At 36.6% G+C, this 17,015-nt stretch overlaps 2 protein-coding genes across 2 annotated transcripts; one reads left to right on the forward strand and one right to left on the reverse strand.

Moving 5' to 3' along the window:
* Nucleotides 1–3,967: 3,967 nt before the first annotated feature.
* Nucleotides 3,968–6,644, reverse strand: LOC122580617. Its single transcript, XM_043752884.1, has 3 exons — nucleotides 5,945–6,644; nucleotides 4,877–5,799; nucleotides 3,968–4,747 (listed from the first exon to the last, which is right to left on the reverse strand). Exons 1-3 carry the CDS (start codon nucleotides 6,642–6,644, stop codon nucleotides 3,968–3,970), a joined length of 2,403 nt encoding a protein of 800 aa, XP_043608819.1.
* A 3,111-nt stretch (nucleotides 6,645–9,755) lies between these two features.
* Nucleotides 9,756–11,654, forward strand: LOC122579004 (gibberellin-regulated protein 6-like). Its single transcript, XM_043751083.1, has 3 exons — nucleotides 9,756–9,951; nucleotides 10,256–10,313; nucleotides 11,210–11,654. Exons 1-3 carry the CDS (start codon nucleotides 9,886–9,888, stop codon nucleotides 11,389–11,391), a joined length of 306 nt encoding a protein of 101 aa, XP_043607018.1. The 5' UTR covers nucleotides 9,756–9,885; the 3' UTR covers nucleotides 11,392–11,654.
* The last annotated feature ends 5,361 nt before the right edge of the window (nucleotides 11,655–17,015 follow it).

Below are 17,015 nucleotides of genomic sequence, written 5' to 3' on the forward strand. Positions count from 1 at the left end.
ATAGATATTCACGATATGTTCCCTATGGTAACTGAGTTCATGAATTATGGCCAACAAACGGTACGAGCCGCAAGGTATATTGGTCAAGGTTTCATGATTACCTTATCACACGCGAATCGTTTACCTGTATGCTGAAAGAATTTGGTGACGTGTTGTTGAGATGGCCGGTTTGCTTAGGCAAACTGTATTCTCCATTAGAGATGGCCTAAGGCCTAAGCCATCACACTATTCCTCTTTTAAACCACCAATCGGCTATGAGAACAAATTCCTCGTTGGCGATCTCCAAATACCATTAAAAATCACTTTTAGCAAACGAAAATATTCATAAACCATCATTAACCATTACAAACCAAAAGAAACCAGTCAAACCACAATAATCATCAAAAGGCAAATATGCATACAACTATTGCGTTACCCATTGTATACGGGAGACCATGTGAATATTATATGTTTTGATAATATATCACAGTATACATTACTATATCAAATTGTACAAACATCTAAAGTAATTGTTATAAATAACCGAAAATATATGGTATCTTTAATCAACTCACATTGTATAAGAAACATGCTAGTAATATAAAATAATCAACCTCACAATTTTACTTTCACAGACTTTAAAAAAAATTGTTAGAAAGTTATATATATAATAGTTAATGATAGTGTACCATCCTTGTTACTAAGCTAATGCAAATTGGCAGCAGCCTTGGCTAGGTTCGGATAAGGCTCCAGATAAGGCTCCCATGTATGAAGCAAGGCAACTAGAACACGTGTCCGACCAACCCACGAGGTGTTGAAAGGACAAACCAATCACAGTTGGAGAAAGTACATTCCTAACGGGCTCCAACCCGTACTAATGGTCCCAGGAGACAAGTACTCAGATCTTGTCTCCCAGCCCTCTATAAATACCAACCTCAACCACACATTTGAGGTAGATGATTTCACACACTCACACACTTTTCTCTGATTATCTTTGTGGCTTGAATTCATTTCCATCACCGATAGGGAACCGCCAATAAATATAATCAGCTCCTTCTAACCCCTCCTCTAGCAAGCTCACCTCTTAGTAAATAAACGACCAAATACGTTTAAACAAGTGGCGCCATCCGCACCTATTCTGAGGAGCTTGTGACGGAGGCAGTAATGTCAGGAGGAGAGAATCCGGAGCCACCTCTTGGGTTCGGCAACCCTTCCGGAGGTGGTACCACAAATGAGGTTCCATCAACGATCCGGACCAGCCTCCGGCCGACACAGAGACAAGTGGAAGCTATTGAACCACTACTAAGAGAAGTATTGAGAAGAGCTACCTTAAGAGATGTGCAAACACAGTTGAATTTCGATGGGGAGAGTGAAGAAGTAGATGAGGAGATAGAAGCTGAAGCTCCACCAGCAGGCCAATCCGAACCAAGGTCCCAACAGCGACCCGTACCTACCAATGCAACTCAAGCAACGGTTCCACACATTGTAGGAAGCGGAACAAGCATGGCATTACCGGAGCAGCCAAGTTATTTACCTCCCCTCGCGGCAGCACAAGTTCAACAAACGAGCCAAGTGTATAACCCAACCTACCATGGTTATACTAATACCCCACAGGTACAATATGCTCAAGCAACTTTCCCACAAGCACAAGGATACCAGTATGGACCTTATGTAGCAACACCAAGTACTAACTTTATCCATCTGGTACCTCAATACAATACCCAATATGTTAATCATGCTCAATACAACACACTGATGCCAAACTTTACACAAGTATCACCACCACAACCAAGGTCAAGTACGCAGAGTATTATTCCACCTTATTGGCAAACAATTGGTCCACGTCCGGAGCAAGTAATCCCACAGTGTAATACTTCAGTACCAAACATAAACCAACAATGGGCTCCAAATGAGAGGGATATGTTGGTGCAGACAGAACCAGGCCCTTTCACTCAATGGATTGAAGAGTACCCCCTACCACAAGGGGTTCGTTTACCTAAAGGAGCAGAGATGTACGACGGAAAGGATGATCTGGATAATCATTTGAAACATTTTAATGCAATAATCCGGATGGAGAGATGGACAGTCCCGATAGCATGTCACATATTCGCACTCACGTTGAAAGATATTGCCCGGGCATGGTTGGATGGCCTACCAATGGGAAGCATAATGAGCTTTGAAGATCTCAAGACAAAGTTTAGGTCCTTCTTCAGTCAACAGAGAAAGTATAAGAAGATCCACCTAGAAGCACATAACATTAAGAGAAAAGATAATGAAAGCATACGTCATTTCATTACAAGATACACAGAGGAAACATCCCTTATCAAAGGACTGAACGAAGATCAAAAGATCTCTGGCTTTGTTCACGGTCTCCGATATCGTCCCTTGGTAGAATTTTTGTCACAAGACCTTCCAGCAACATATACGAGTGTCATGGACAAAACATACACGTTCCTTACAGCAAAAGAAACAGCTAGAGAAGTGCATGGTGCACATGCCCCGGATGGGAGGCCAACATGGGGAGGAGGTCCAGGGTCCAGTAGTAGAAGAGAAAGGGTATACAGAAATGAAAGGGTAGATAGACACAAACGCTCCCCATACCTGCCGCTTTACAGAGGACCCCCGCCAAATAGAGGAACATTATTCACTCCAAGGCCTCAAAGGGACGTGTTGGCAACAGAGAGGTTACCACCAAGAGATCGTAATAAAAAAAGAGGAAGGACCTTACAAATCTTTGTGATTTCCACAATGATCATGGACATGACACGAATGATTGCCGCATATTGAAGATGAAAATGGAAGAAGCTATGAAAACTGGAAGGTTGAGTAACTTGATAAAAGGGTTGAAGGAGCAGCGCACAAAGAACGATCAAAGAAGGCAAAATGATGCGGAACCTGCAGGACCAAAACAAGAACCCCTTGACGAACCTATCATGATGGTAGATTATGCTAGGGAGATGCATTTGCCTGAAGAAGAAAGACGAAGATGGGAGCAAATGACTATAACCTTCCCAATGCCCCCTCCAGATGAAGAAGCGGAAGGACCCATCTTGATAAGGGCAGTTATAGGGAACCACCCCATAAAGAGGGTTCACTTAGATACAGAAAGTGGTTGTGAAATAATGTATGAACATTGTTTCTTAAAGCTTAGACCCGCTCTCCGAACACGAAGAAGAGATTCAGGAAATGCATTGGTAGGTTTCTCTGGAGAGAAATCTTGGCCTTTGGGGGAGATAACCCTCAAAGTAGTAATTGGTGAACATCCGAGAACAAGAATGGAGTTTAGAAAGCAAGCAAGGGAGTTGCTGCCCAATAATTCTGCCATAGAAAATACCTTTGATTATTTTTCGTAAATATAACAAGTCAGAAGTAATTGACACATGGGCTCGGGCTGCGTATTTTTGTAATTCAGTACTTGTAGTTTTGAAAAACAAAATGAAACTATAGCCAAGAAAATTTTTAATGAAAACTGGAGTTGAGCAATTTAACTTTATGAGTGCAATGCGTCTTACATGTAATCACAGTACAACAATTTGCAATCATGCCCATGTGCAATATGAATATAGTCTCCATCTTATATGTAATCTACCATATGGCTCCGGCCTCCTGGTTCCAGGACCAGCACGCTTAAAAAATGGGTAACGAAAATAAGGGGTCTACCAAAGTTTCCAGATTGTCGCATTAATAAATGGCCCTCAAGGAGCCTAGTGACGGTCTCTGGACCTAAAAACAAATACCATGAAGTGCGAATTATAATTAAAAAAAAAAAAAACTAAGTCTAAATACCCCAAGCATCATTCCAAAAACAAACATCATAGACAATAACGAGCAAAGGGAAATAGTCCTAAGCATTGCGATTTAACTATTACAAAATAGAATAATCCAAAAGACAAACATTCAGCAGCTATTACAAATAAGAGAGTCCTAAGCGTTGCCATCAACTATTACAAATAGGATAATTCAAAAGACAAATGTTCAGCAGCTAATCTTATAATAAACGATAAAAGCTTAGTTCTCCTCCGGGAGGACCTCTGGATCGAGCTGCAATAATTCTGGAGTAGAGACCTGAACTTGAAGCAAGCTTAGAAATGTAAGGAAATTTTATTTCCTCCACCTTAGCAACAGCAAAAAGAAGTTTTTCAAACGCCCCTGGATTATAACCAGCCAAGGTAGAAGGATCGACACTAGGAAGCTGATTTTTAAGATCATTTATAGCTCGATGCCCACCCGCATCCATCGCATGAGTTTGCACCACACTCATCTCCTTACTAAACTCATCACTCTTTAAGAACTTCATGAAAAGCAAAGGCAAGCTCTCTATAAGTAGCTTCCTATCTGAAACCTCCATTTTAGTTTCCTCTTTGTATTTAGCAGCTTTCAAACGAAGGCCATTAACCAATCCCTGCAAACGGGTCACATTATCTTTTTCTGTAACTAAATCAATACAAAAATTCTCGGTTTGCTTCTTTGCATCTTTAACTTTAGCCTTCCAAGCATCACGATCCGAAGTCACAAGATCCAGCCGCTCGAGAAGCTTAGTTTTTTCCTTTTGAAACTCGACCTGAACTTTGTTCAGTTCTTGTTGCAGCTCAAGGTTTTGTCGTTCTTTGTTGTCAAGGTCAGAATGAAGGACCCTATGGGCTTTCCTCTCAAGAACTCGTCCTTCACTACCTTCGAGATACTCAACCTTGTTTTTTAACTTTGTATTCTGAAGATGCAACTTGCAACGATCCTCATCGGTCAATGAAAATCGCCTCATATACTCAGACTATAAGAAAAAAAAAAGTAGTAATGATAACACAATAATAAACAAATAACAAAATATAAACGATAGTAACAATATGCATATGCGATGGTAACATTCGCATAAATGTAGAAATTTTTCTGAAAACCATACCAGTGAGGTGATAATGTCAACCAAGGATGCATTGGCATAGTTAATGAACTCTCCATTGGACATCTTCTCAGCCTCCCGCTTACGGTAAGGAACCATAATGTTGCGAACATAATCGCGTTGATCCTCGCTATCTTCAAGGGTGCTCATATGTTTGACACGAATGAAAGGAGGATCAAAAAGGCCTTTAACAATTGGCAAAGGGTTTTCTTCAGAGTTAAAGGACCCATCAGTATAATTACCAGAGAAATCATCGCTTTGGCTATCCTCTCCTTCCTCCTTGTTATCAGATTCCTGATCCTTTCCTCCATCATCATCAGACTCCTCACCATCCTGACCTTTTTCTCCCTTTTCCAATTCATCGTTGCTTGACGGACCAGCAACATTAATGCCTCCTTCAGCAGATGCAATCTTTCCTTTAGCTTTAAGTACCTCTGTTTCAGCAGTTTTCTTAGCATTTGATTTTTCCGAGCCCATGATTCCTTTACCCTTCCAAGGACCACTTGAAATTCCGAGATGTTTTCCCCCTGAAACAAGTCTTATACCTCTAATAGGAGGACCTGAAAGAGCCCCCGTAAGCATTTGAGTGATGGATCGCTTAGGGGCTCCAGAAGAAGTACCCTCCATGCGATCGCTGAAGGTGTATGCTAGAAGCAGAAGGAGCAACTTTCCTTTTTTTTTTGGAGCAGCAACGGTGCCAAAAGGTCTCTGAGTAACTAATAAAGGAGCGGCAGAAGAACCAACAATCTCACCCTCCCCTGCGTGCACCGAAGCTTCTAAAACAGCTTTAGCAGCACCACCGTATCTTCTGGTAGTAGCTATCTCTTTAGAAAAATCCCTAAGGGCCACGGCAACGGCAGTAGGAGGATCTGGAGTAAACGTCCCACCGTTATACCCACCTTTAAGAAACTTAGAGAGACCCATCACTGCACAAACAAATACATGATAAATAAAAATCAAGCAAATAAATAACAAAGCCTAAAAAGAAAGGCAGTAGCAACAAACGCAAACAAGAAATAATAATAACTATGAAACAAAAAGTATAGCAATCAAGTTATTCCGAAGCCATACCCTCCCCTCTAACGCGTATTATCGGAACAGCAGGGTGATAGTCCCACGATTGAGATAAGCCAGCAAGGTAGAGAATAGGCTCTTGAACAATACGGTAATGAAGAGGATGATCACTCTTCCTATCCACAAGAGCGAAACTAAAGCCATGGTATGGAAGATCATCAGACATCTTCCCTTTGGATTTTTTGCGGATAATTCGAGCATGATAAAAATTAGCAGGGAAAACAGAAGCATCAACATAAAAAAATCTAGATTTCCAGCCTTTTATGGACTCTGGTAGCCCAACCACACATTCCCCGACCTCATCCTCAGAGCGTTTTTCAAATGTGTACCAACTACCGGTCTTGGCCAGCTTATAGAACCTTCGGAACAAAGTAACGGTAGGTACACTCTCATGGGCTCGACAACATAACTCAAACATACCCACACGGATGTTACCATAAGGGTTAACTTGTGATACATGAACTTTAAAATAGTTAAAAGCGGAACAATAGAAGTCGGTGAATGGAAGCCGGATATTACCGCATTCGAAGGAGGAACAATAAAGGGCAATTTTTCCTTCAGGAACACTGGTTGCTATATGATGGGGTTCTTGAAGCATATACCCTAACCCCGGGGGAAATCGATACTTCGACAAAAAAGAGCTTAGTTCATCATGAGTCAAACTACAAAACTGACTATTCAAATCATTCTTTGCCATTAAAAGTATAAGCAATAATGAAACAAACCTGAAGATTTTATAAGGGAGCAGATTCCAGATTGGGGGTAAAGGGGCTGAAAAAGGACCTCGAATCAAACAAAAAAGGAGTGAACGCTCCGGACTGGGCACTCCTATGATGGCTGCAGACCAAAAATCTAAGGAGGAAAATCACTCCTATGGTGATTTTGTATCACAAGACGAGAGAAACCTAAAAGAAAAGAAGAAATAAAGTGGAAATCGATGGAGCAATATATATAGAAAAGAGAGATACATTTTTGGCATGGTAACATCGAAGAGACGATCGGTCAGAAGAGGGTGCTCCCCTTTTTCGTGAAATAGACGATAGTGGGAAGCCAAATCAAGGAGAGGATAAACAAAAATAACAAATAACAAATAAACAAATATAAAAAGTACATGCAATAACAAAATAATAGGAGACTAGTGAGAATAAAAAGAAATGAGGAAGAAAGGTCATTATCTGACTTTATCTCTTTTCTATACATTTGTCATTTCCCAAAAGGAGGGAGTGGGTGTGGTATAACACACTGAAGTATTGTCACGATATGACAACTGAAATATTGTCACAAGTCAACTTAAAATTTGTTATAAAACAAGTCCCCCTATATATAAAGTATTTGATAGACTTTATCTGATTTCTTTGACTGATTATTTGTGAATTTTATATTCCTGTTGCCATGCTTTACATGTATCTTCGTATGATTCAAACTTAGTATTTTAAACATTATATATAATACTAAGCCGGGGGGCTTGATAGTGTACCATCCTTGTTACTAAGCTAATGCAAATTGGCAGCAGCCTTGGCTGGGTTCGAATAAGGCTCCAGATAAGGCTCTCATGTATGAAGCAAGGCAACTAGAACACGTGTCCGACCAACCCACGAGGTGTTGAAAGGACAAACCAATCACAGTTGGAGAAAGTACATTCCTAACGGGCTCCAACCCGTACTAATGGTCCCAGGAGACAAGTACTCAGATCTTGTCTCCCAGCCCTCTATAAATACCAACCTCAATCACACATTTGAGGTAGATGATTTCACACACTCACACACTTTTCTCTGATTATCTTTGTGGCGTGGATTCATTTCTATCACCGATAGGAAACCGCCAATAAATATAATCAGCTCCTTCTAACCCCTCCTCTAGCAAGCTCACCCCTTAGTAAATAGACGACCAAATACGTTTAAACAGTTAAAATTAGAATCTACTGTAAATAATAAAGCCATTATTGTAAGATAGGTTTAATCAATGGCAGATAGTTTAAAATTTAGAAAAATAAAAGAAAATTCTAAATGATGAAAAGTGGCCCAGTTTAAGTGCTTATCAGGTTCTTTGGCCCATAAAACGTCTTTGGAAGACCTAGATAGTTATATAATTGGTAGCCCTGTAGGCCCATTTAAACGTAGCCCGTGAAATAAAATTCAGCACGATACTGGCGATTTAGAAAAAGTTCATGAGTACTGTCTACTTGTCTTATTTCTGTTTGATTTGGTTTTAAGTTTTTAAAGGTAGTTGACATTTCGAACCCATATATTCCACTAGTTGTCTAAGCTGATGTTAGTTATTACTTATTAGTGTAATTAAGATGTATTTTTAACTAAATTTTACTTTTACTTCGGCTTTTACGTGATTGGATATAGTTGTTGATGACATCTCTAAAATATACACTATAAAATATATACTCATGAATTTGATGACATCACGAACCTAAATAGCATGGGTTAAGAGATTTGCACTCCCTCGCAAGGTCTTGAAGGCAACGACCTTGTGGGGATAGATATATATATATATAGAGAGAGCCATAGAGGCAACAGACTTGCAACTTTCATGTCAGTGCCCTCAAACTTTAATATAATTTCGATGGCTGGTACTCTGAAAATTGATTGCCGTTGTCATAGTGTTTGTTCATATTAGCTTAAATTGGAGGTTAATTTGTATCAGGATACTAATCATTAACAAAATTTGATTGGCTTATGAACCAATATTGACATAAGAAAGATTTAATATTACATAATTGTTTTTATTTAATTTCTACTTCATTTATAAAAAGATCGTAATTTTTTTGAGTAATAAATATGTATAAGTTTACACACTAAATAGACTTGTTGCTTACAAATTGACAACATTGTTTAGAAAGAAAAAGTTTAACATGAAAATGCATGCATCGCCAATTATGGGTATCAATGGATGGATATGGATTGGATCATAATTCGATCAATTACTGATCCAACTTAAATGAATTATGAATCCATGATCCAACATAATAGATCGTTATATGATCCATATCCAAATAATTTTAAATAGAAAGATTATCATCCAGATTAATCCATTAAATTGTTTTAGTAATTTTTTTTTTTAGGTGAATGAAATTTTACTTTTCAAAAACTAAGGAGGTGTTTAGTTAGGGAAAACCTATCTTGCCCCCATCACCCGTGTCCCTTGTGACTCGTGCCCCTAGTTACCTGGTCTTAGTCACTTCAGCCCATGCCCCTCGTCACTAGTGCCCCAGTCACCCCGTGCTCCCGGCCACTTATGCCCATGGTCACCAGTCAATGGTGTCCCCGGTCACCCATGTCCCTGATCAATGGTGGTGGCCCGGTCAAAAATGACCGGGGGCACGGGCCGGGATGACTGAAAGCGAGGGGTGACTAAGATGAGGTAACTGGGGCACGGTCATCCGTGTCCCCAGTCACCCCGTGTTTCATGGTGACCTCGTGCCCTGATAACCCCTCGCTCCTACTCACACGTGTCCCTTGTCACCCATGCCCTTAGTTTACCATGTCCCCCGTGACCCCAGTCAATTTTGGTAATATATCAATTCGAATGGATCATGAATCGATCCAAATAATTAAATTGATAAATAGAACAATTCATTGAATTGTTAAATGAATTAATGGATATTATTTTTTATTCAAAAATGATATAAATGGATTGGATTAGATCAAATTTAGATCAATATCCAATCCATTGTCTAGCCTACATGCAATCTATCACTATTTCCAACACAAATGACACGGAACTTATTATTCCCACCCAAAATATATGGTCCGGAACTCCGGAAGTCCGGATCCACCCCTATTGTATTAAAGTTGCCTTATTTTTCTATAAATTAAACTAGCTACAACATTATACCCACATTTCCCAAACAAACCATTTTACTACAGATTTTTACGCCATTCACATTCTCTCGGTGTCCTCTATTCTTCATCAAGAAGGCATCATCCATGGCTAATAAGTTCTTAGCCATCCTCTTCTTATCCCTCCTGGCCATCTCTTTGCTTCAAACCACTGTAAGTAATTTATTCTACTTAATTTAATTATAGTTTGTTTGCCTTGTTATACACATTGCATTATTATCAATGCCTTTACTATTTCTAACTAAACAAAGGGAAGTGATATTTGTACCACAAGATTTGATATTTCTACCACCACTATGCAATAATGACTTGTACAGTCAACTATTAAACTTGTACATTATGGTAAATAAATCAAAAATTGAGGTATGTTTATCATTTCTCCTAAACAAAACTTGTTCAATGTGTGACATCACTTGTTTTTTTTGTTTTTTTTTTTTTGCACTTTTTACTTTTTTAGATTTTGGCGAAAGAAGGGCATCACCATGGCCATGGTGCTGGAAGTTTGAAAAGCTCTCGTAAGTTTGTAACTTTGTATACAGACATACAGTTGTCTTATACATTCATAAATTACATTTAATTACTATATATATAGAATAGAATATAATATATACTCTATGTTGAAAATAATGTGAATAATAAGCACATACAAATATACAATACTTTAAGGATATAATTAATTTAATTTAATATATGCGTTTTTTAAGTTATTACATACTAGAAATAAGAGATTCTGTTAATCTGTTAAAGTTATTTATACATTTGGAAAATGATTAATTTATCGAAAAATTAGCCTAAAAATTAACCTAAAAACATACGAATATGACAGTGGATTTCATCAGTTTTTTTTTTAATCTTATCTAATGGTTTTTCAAAATGTCATATCTTTGTTAGTAGGAGTTTTAAGCTAATGAATTTTAAAAACGATTACAACTTCTTCACACGTCATCAAAAAAAATTGTAATAATACGAAGTAAAAAAGACATAATGTTTAAAAATTTTGGTGTTCACAAATTGGTTCTATCCATTCTCTCATAATCTAAACATTTGATCGGTCATTGGGTCATGTTTTTATTTAGCCTACCCCATAAGTCCATAACTCCTATTTATCATCTTTCAACAATTTTTGTTGCATAACATTTGTTATTTTTATCCAGGCTTCTATAAACAAAAGCATATCGTGTAACATAAAAGTTATGTGTTTATGTTTTTTTACTTATTTTAGGTTTATACTTTATATATTGTGCTAGTATATGAGTAGCACGTGACCGACTTTTTCATGGTCAAATTCACATCTTAACAAATGTGACATCTCAACTTTTTACTGTTTCAATGTTGACTAATTAATTGTCACGGTCAAGGGATGTGATGGTAATTTTAACTAACATTTATTTTTTTGCCAAATATTGACTAGAATGCCCCGGACAGTGCATAAGAAGATGCAGCAGGACCCAGTACCACAAACCTTGCATGTTTTTCTGTCAGAAATGTTGTGCAAAATGTCTCTGTGTCCCACCGGGTTATTATGGTAATAAACAAGTTTGTCCTTGCTACAACAACTGGAAGACAAAGGAAGGCGGTCCAAAATGTCCCTAGATTGTTCTTACTATAATTGATTATTTTTACTACAATTTACTGTAGTAATTTACCATATATTGTTATATTTTTATCAACCCATATCATATAGGTATAAGGCTATTATGGTCTTTTAGTTGTTGGGGTTCATTTGATTATTGTAAGATGGACCAATGAATTATGAATATGTGAAAATAGTTTGATTGGTCTCCAATATTGGGGCCAGTGTTCTCATGCTTTAGAGCATCGGGTATAGAACGAAAATGTCGAACCCTGAATGCTTACATGGTTGTTGTCACAAAACTTCATCCATTCCCTCCTATTCTTTGCCGAGCACTTCATCAAGAATCCATCAAGATTCTTGGTTTCATTGTCGTTTCACGGCATGCTATCTATCTTCTACTTTTAGTAAATAAATGTAGGTCCACCTAATATTTAATAAGCTTGTAATAAGCAGAGGAGTCAATTGGTTCATTTGGTTTTTTTACTTTGGTTATATTTGATAACAAATTGTTGAAAATAGGTTCTGTAACTTACGTATAGAAGTGGGGAAGAGGTTATTTTTATTAGTTAATGTATGTATGGTGTAATGGTGGAGAGGGGAGACTTCACATATATCTAAGAGTAAGTATGGTTCGGTTTTTTACTAAAACTGAAATCGAACCGTATAATTCAGTTTTTGAAAACTAAAATCATTGGGTTTTGGTTTTTTTGGTTTCGGTTTGGGTCTATTTTGGTTCAGTTTTATTCGTTTTTTAACCACTTGTGGTTTGGGTCAAATTAAGCTTCAAAAGTTTACAAGCTTATTCCCTATAATTACACCTTGATTAATTTAAACAAGTTTTCAAAACAATATTAGTAACAATAACACTATAACAATGACAACAAATCCATAAAAGTAAGTTGTACAAACTTCAAACAAAGTTTATATATAACTATTTATATCTTTTACGCGTTTTTAAGTACACAATTATTAAAACAAATTAATTTTGTTGTGTATTTTCACTAAAAACATATAAATGATATTATTATATACGCCTAAAAACGCAAATTTAATAACATATTTATTAAAAATTAATAATAAAATGATATAAGTATAAAATAAAGTAAAAATATATATTTTTAGTTCTGTTCGGTTTTAATGGTTCGGTTTTTCATTAGAATCCAAAACCGAACCACGACTTTCGGTTTTTAAAAAACCAAAACCAATGGTTTTTTTTTTTTCGATTTTTGGTTTTTTCGGTTTGATTTTTTCGGTTTTCATGGGTTTTTAGTTTTCGGTTTGATTTTTGCTCACCCCTACATATACGTATATATTCATCATTAAAGTTAAAATTAAATTATAAACAAACTCTCTAAACTGACCGATATATCTATCTATGCATCCTAAAAAAAGTGTCATCAAGGATATAAATAATAATTGATTTTAAGACCAAAATTTGAGTCATTATTTAAATTTACTAACGATATGGTAAAACAATGGTATATACTTGTACATAAATTTGTTTATCGTAGTTTTATGTTGTTTATTTTTATTTTTGAATAAAAAGTAGTTTTAAAATAATGTATATAACTTTTAAAAATAAAAAAAATATTAAAAAATGATATTCAGCGTTATGGATCGTTGTGTATCCATAATGGCTTAAACCTGATGGAATAATGAAAGCTGATGTGGCATTAATATGGTGTTTTATTTTGATGAAATATCTTATCTACCTATTTTCACTTTTCTTTTATGCATGTTATATTTATATCATGGAAGATAATTAACTTTAAAAAACGAAGTTGATCATAACATAATGTTCATACATACTAAAACAAACTAGCATGGGACCCGCGTAATGCGGCGGCGGTCGTGGTAACGACAGTGTAGTAAGCGAGTGTTGGTAGTGGAGGCAGCGTCAAGTAGAGGTGCAAAAAGCGGTTAACCGATTTCGGTTATTAATTATAATAACCGGTTTTGGTTATTTTTTGAAACAGTAATAACCGGTTACGGTTAACTTGTACCGGTTTCTATATTTCAAAACTGGAACCTATCTAACCGATTTCGATTAATAATAACCGGTTAACCGATACCAGTTAACCTATTCGGGTTTTTTTAACCGCCCATTATAATATTGAGAAAGTGGTGAACAATGGGGAAAAACAATCATTTCCGATAGGTCTGAGCGAAAATTTATCATCCAAATTTTAAAAACAACAAAAAATTGATGTTGGATCTGATGAAAGAAGCATTAATCTATATATATATATATAGTATAGATATGTTGAAAGATGACGAAATCATTTGATGATGCGATCTTTTCAGTTATATATCAGTGTATGTGTATAATATGTGATTAACCGGTTATTATTTGGAATAATTAACCGGTTATAGGTTAACCGGTTTATAATCGGTTTTGGTTTTGAAAAGAGTAATCGGTTAGTAACTGACGGTTTCTGGTAACCTAAAATCGGTTTTTACTATTCCGGTTACTAATCGGTTTCGGTTACCGGTTACAAATCGGTTCGGTTCAGTTAATCGGTTTTTCTTGCTCCTCTAGCGTCAAGTGGTGTAGATAATTAATGTAAAAGTAATTAATTTAAAAGGTTAATGAAGATATTTTAAAAGATAAATGACTGATAGTGTAATTTAGTTATTAATGTTATTTTAGATTATTTTCGCATGTAACATTTAAAGAGGGAGTTTTTTTTTTATTAGATAGTATAAAAGTATAAATTAAATGTATAAAGGAATTAAGATTAAGGAATAGGGTATTTTAAGTATAAAAAAGTGTTGAATTTCCTTAAATAAGAGAATTCAATATGTTTTATAAGGGGTTATAGATAATGATACGTACTTTAGAAATAATTACTAGTTTATCTCCCAACATATCCAAATCCAACCCATTAGTCTCAAAACATCTACGACTAGGCCCTCTCTGTAACCATCGCCCATTCACCCGATCTCCATACGGTTCAATCTTAAATAATATTGAAAAAACCTTTATGATTGGTTCCACATTGTAACCACGACATATATAACTATGAACGATATGATCTTGGTGATACCCACTAGATGTATCAAAGATATATGGATTTTATAGTAATCCAATAAACTAAGGAAAAACACGGTATTGGAAAAGATTAATTTTCACCGGCATACATACCTACAAAATCCCGGTGAAGGCGTTAGAATTGACTCCCTCGGATTGGGAAGTTTTATCACTACTTTATATCATAATGGGGACAAAACTTGTTTTTGAAAGCCGTGATTTGTTCGGTTGACATGTTATAATGTTTCTCCCTAAAAGGCTACCCAATGGGCTCGTCTCTGCGTTCGTCCGCCTTCGAGGGACGAGTCCACAACGGGTGGGACTCGTCCCATGTTCGTCCGTGCCACTCGTTCGATGCATTCGTTCCTAGAGGGACGACAGAGGAGCGTGTATTTTTTTTTTCTTTTTCATTCCCTTGTGTGTGTGTGTTATGTAAAAAAAAAGATTAACGCACTCCATTTTTTCCGACGGTCGGGGAAAAAAAGAATAACGGCACAAAGAAGAAGATGGAGAAGGTGAAATTTTTGTATTTTTTCCAACTTTTGTCTCTTGTAAAATTTTCAGTTTTTACCATTTACTTTGATGTTTACTTAAAATTAACACTAAATTAAATAAACTTCCTTTTTTCTCTAAATAATATACTTTTTATTATTATTTATTTATTTATTTATTATTATTATTATTATTTTAGAGGGTTAGAAATAAATAATTGGTGAGTCCAAAACTAGTCCTTGAAGGATGAGTTTATTAGGTGCATTTTGGGGGATTAGTCCTTTCAGTGTTTTTTGCTGATGTGGCGCTGACATGGACTATTCCTTAAGGGATGAGTCTTACCCATTGGGTAGCCCCTAGCAGGTCGAGTTGTTGTCATCATTATTGCTCCAACGAGTATTTTCCCACAAATAGTTCTATGATTATCGACGATAAAAGTGTCACCTTAACGAAGTACTTTACACTAAGCAAAGCATCCAACTCGGATTGGATACATATAAACTCTTCCCATGATTACCTAACTCCCAAAATTAAGGGATATAAGATTATTCTCTAATACTTCGGACTCGACAAGGAAACTCTGAGTAATTCATTACTTTTTTTATTATTATCTCTAAGAAAAAGAATAGATTTACCCTAACTATATTACTTCTCAAAAGATAATAGGTAAAGAGAGGTTTTACCCCTCGGTAATTCATAGTCACATTCACCGCCAAAAACCCATACATCAATAGGCGTAAAGTGACTTCAACCCTCTGATCATAAAGGGGATCGCCAATAAACTCTCTACACACCTTGGTCATATCTTAATGTGCCAATTTGATCAATTACATATGAAATGCATATATCTATAATCTATAATCCTTTATAAAAAGAATAAGTAGCCGTCACAACGTGCGAACACTATGCTCGTTTACTTTATGAAAAAAAACAAAAAAGTTGTTAAAAAACAAAATAAATCGAGCCATGAAAAAAGTGGATTAGCAAAATCCATAATAATACCACCTCATCCCATTCCTTAAAAAAAAATTTTAAGAATTTTTTTTTTTGAATGGACTAGATAATGATACAACATCAGTTAAGCAACGGAAACCGACAAGATCTTTGTAACAAGCTTTAGCTACATATATATGATACTTTAAAAAAAACATTCTAACCACGTAAATAGAAATGAAGGTTTTCCATACATACATTACCTTTATTTATCCTATGTTAAGTATCATCCAGTACAACAATTTGAAACATAGGGTTGTAATCAAGAAAAACCTTAATTTTCCTTAAGATCCAAGGGCTCAACATCAATCGTCAGATCAAATCCATGAACATTTTTTAATTAAGATTAAAAAAGGAAGCTTACACATGGAATGGAAATTGATCTTATCTCCGATCGTATTCCGTCGTTATCTCCGGCGGTCTCTTCATCTCCAATCAGCGGCGACACTGTGGTGAATTACTGAGACGAATTACTCGATCACCATCGCCGTCGAACAACTCCAAGGATAATTAGTTCTGTTTTTCGGTGGATATGGTACGGGGGTTGCCCTCATCCTTTCTAAAGGGGTTGTCACCGGATGCATATGGGAGCGGTTTGGATTTGATGGGCGGTAATCCAAGAGAGGGTGGTGGTTGGATACGGTACAGGCTCCGCCCTTGCCGTTGTTGGCGTCGACGCCATGGCTAAGAGAGAGAGAGACCACGACTGTGTGTTTTGTGTGTTGTTGGGGGTGGTCGAAAATGATGGTGGTGGTGGTGGTTGTTTCGTCGAAGTAGAAGGATGAGGAGGAGGTAGTTGCGGTGGTTGTCTCGCGAGAGAAGAAATGGTGGTGGTGGTTAGAGATACTAGTGGCGGTTAGGTCGTCGGAGAAAGAAAAACTCGCTGGAAAGAAAGGGAGAGGAAAGAGAAAGAGTGTGTGTAAAGCGTATGTTCAAATTGGGGGTGGAGGTTTTTATGGGAGGGTAATGATCTCATCCATTGATAGGGATTAAATCAATGGTTAAGCTCTAGTCCTTTGATCCTAAGAAAAATTAAGGTTTTGAATGAACAAAACCCTCATATTTGATAGTATATCACACACATAAAATCATAATTATTTTATTTTAAACAAGGTAAATACAACT

This window comes from Erigeron canadensis, chromosome 8, assembly GCF_010389155.1.
Source record: "Erigeron canadensis isolate Cc75 chromosome 8, C_canadensis_v1, whole genome shotgun sequence".
Taxonomy (NCBI): Eukaryota; Viridiplantae; Streptophyta; class Magnoliopsida; order Asterales; family Asteraceae; genus Erigeron; species Erigeron canadensis.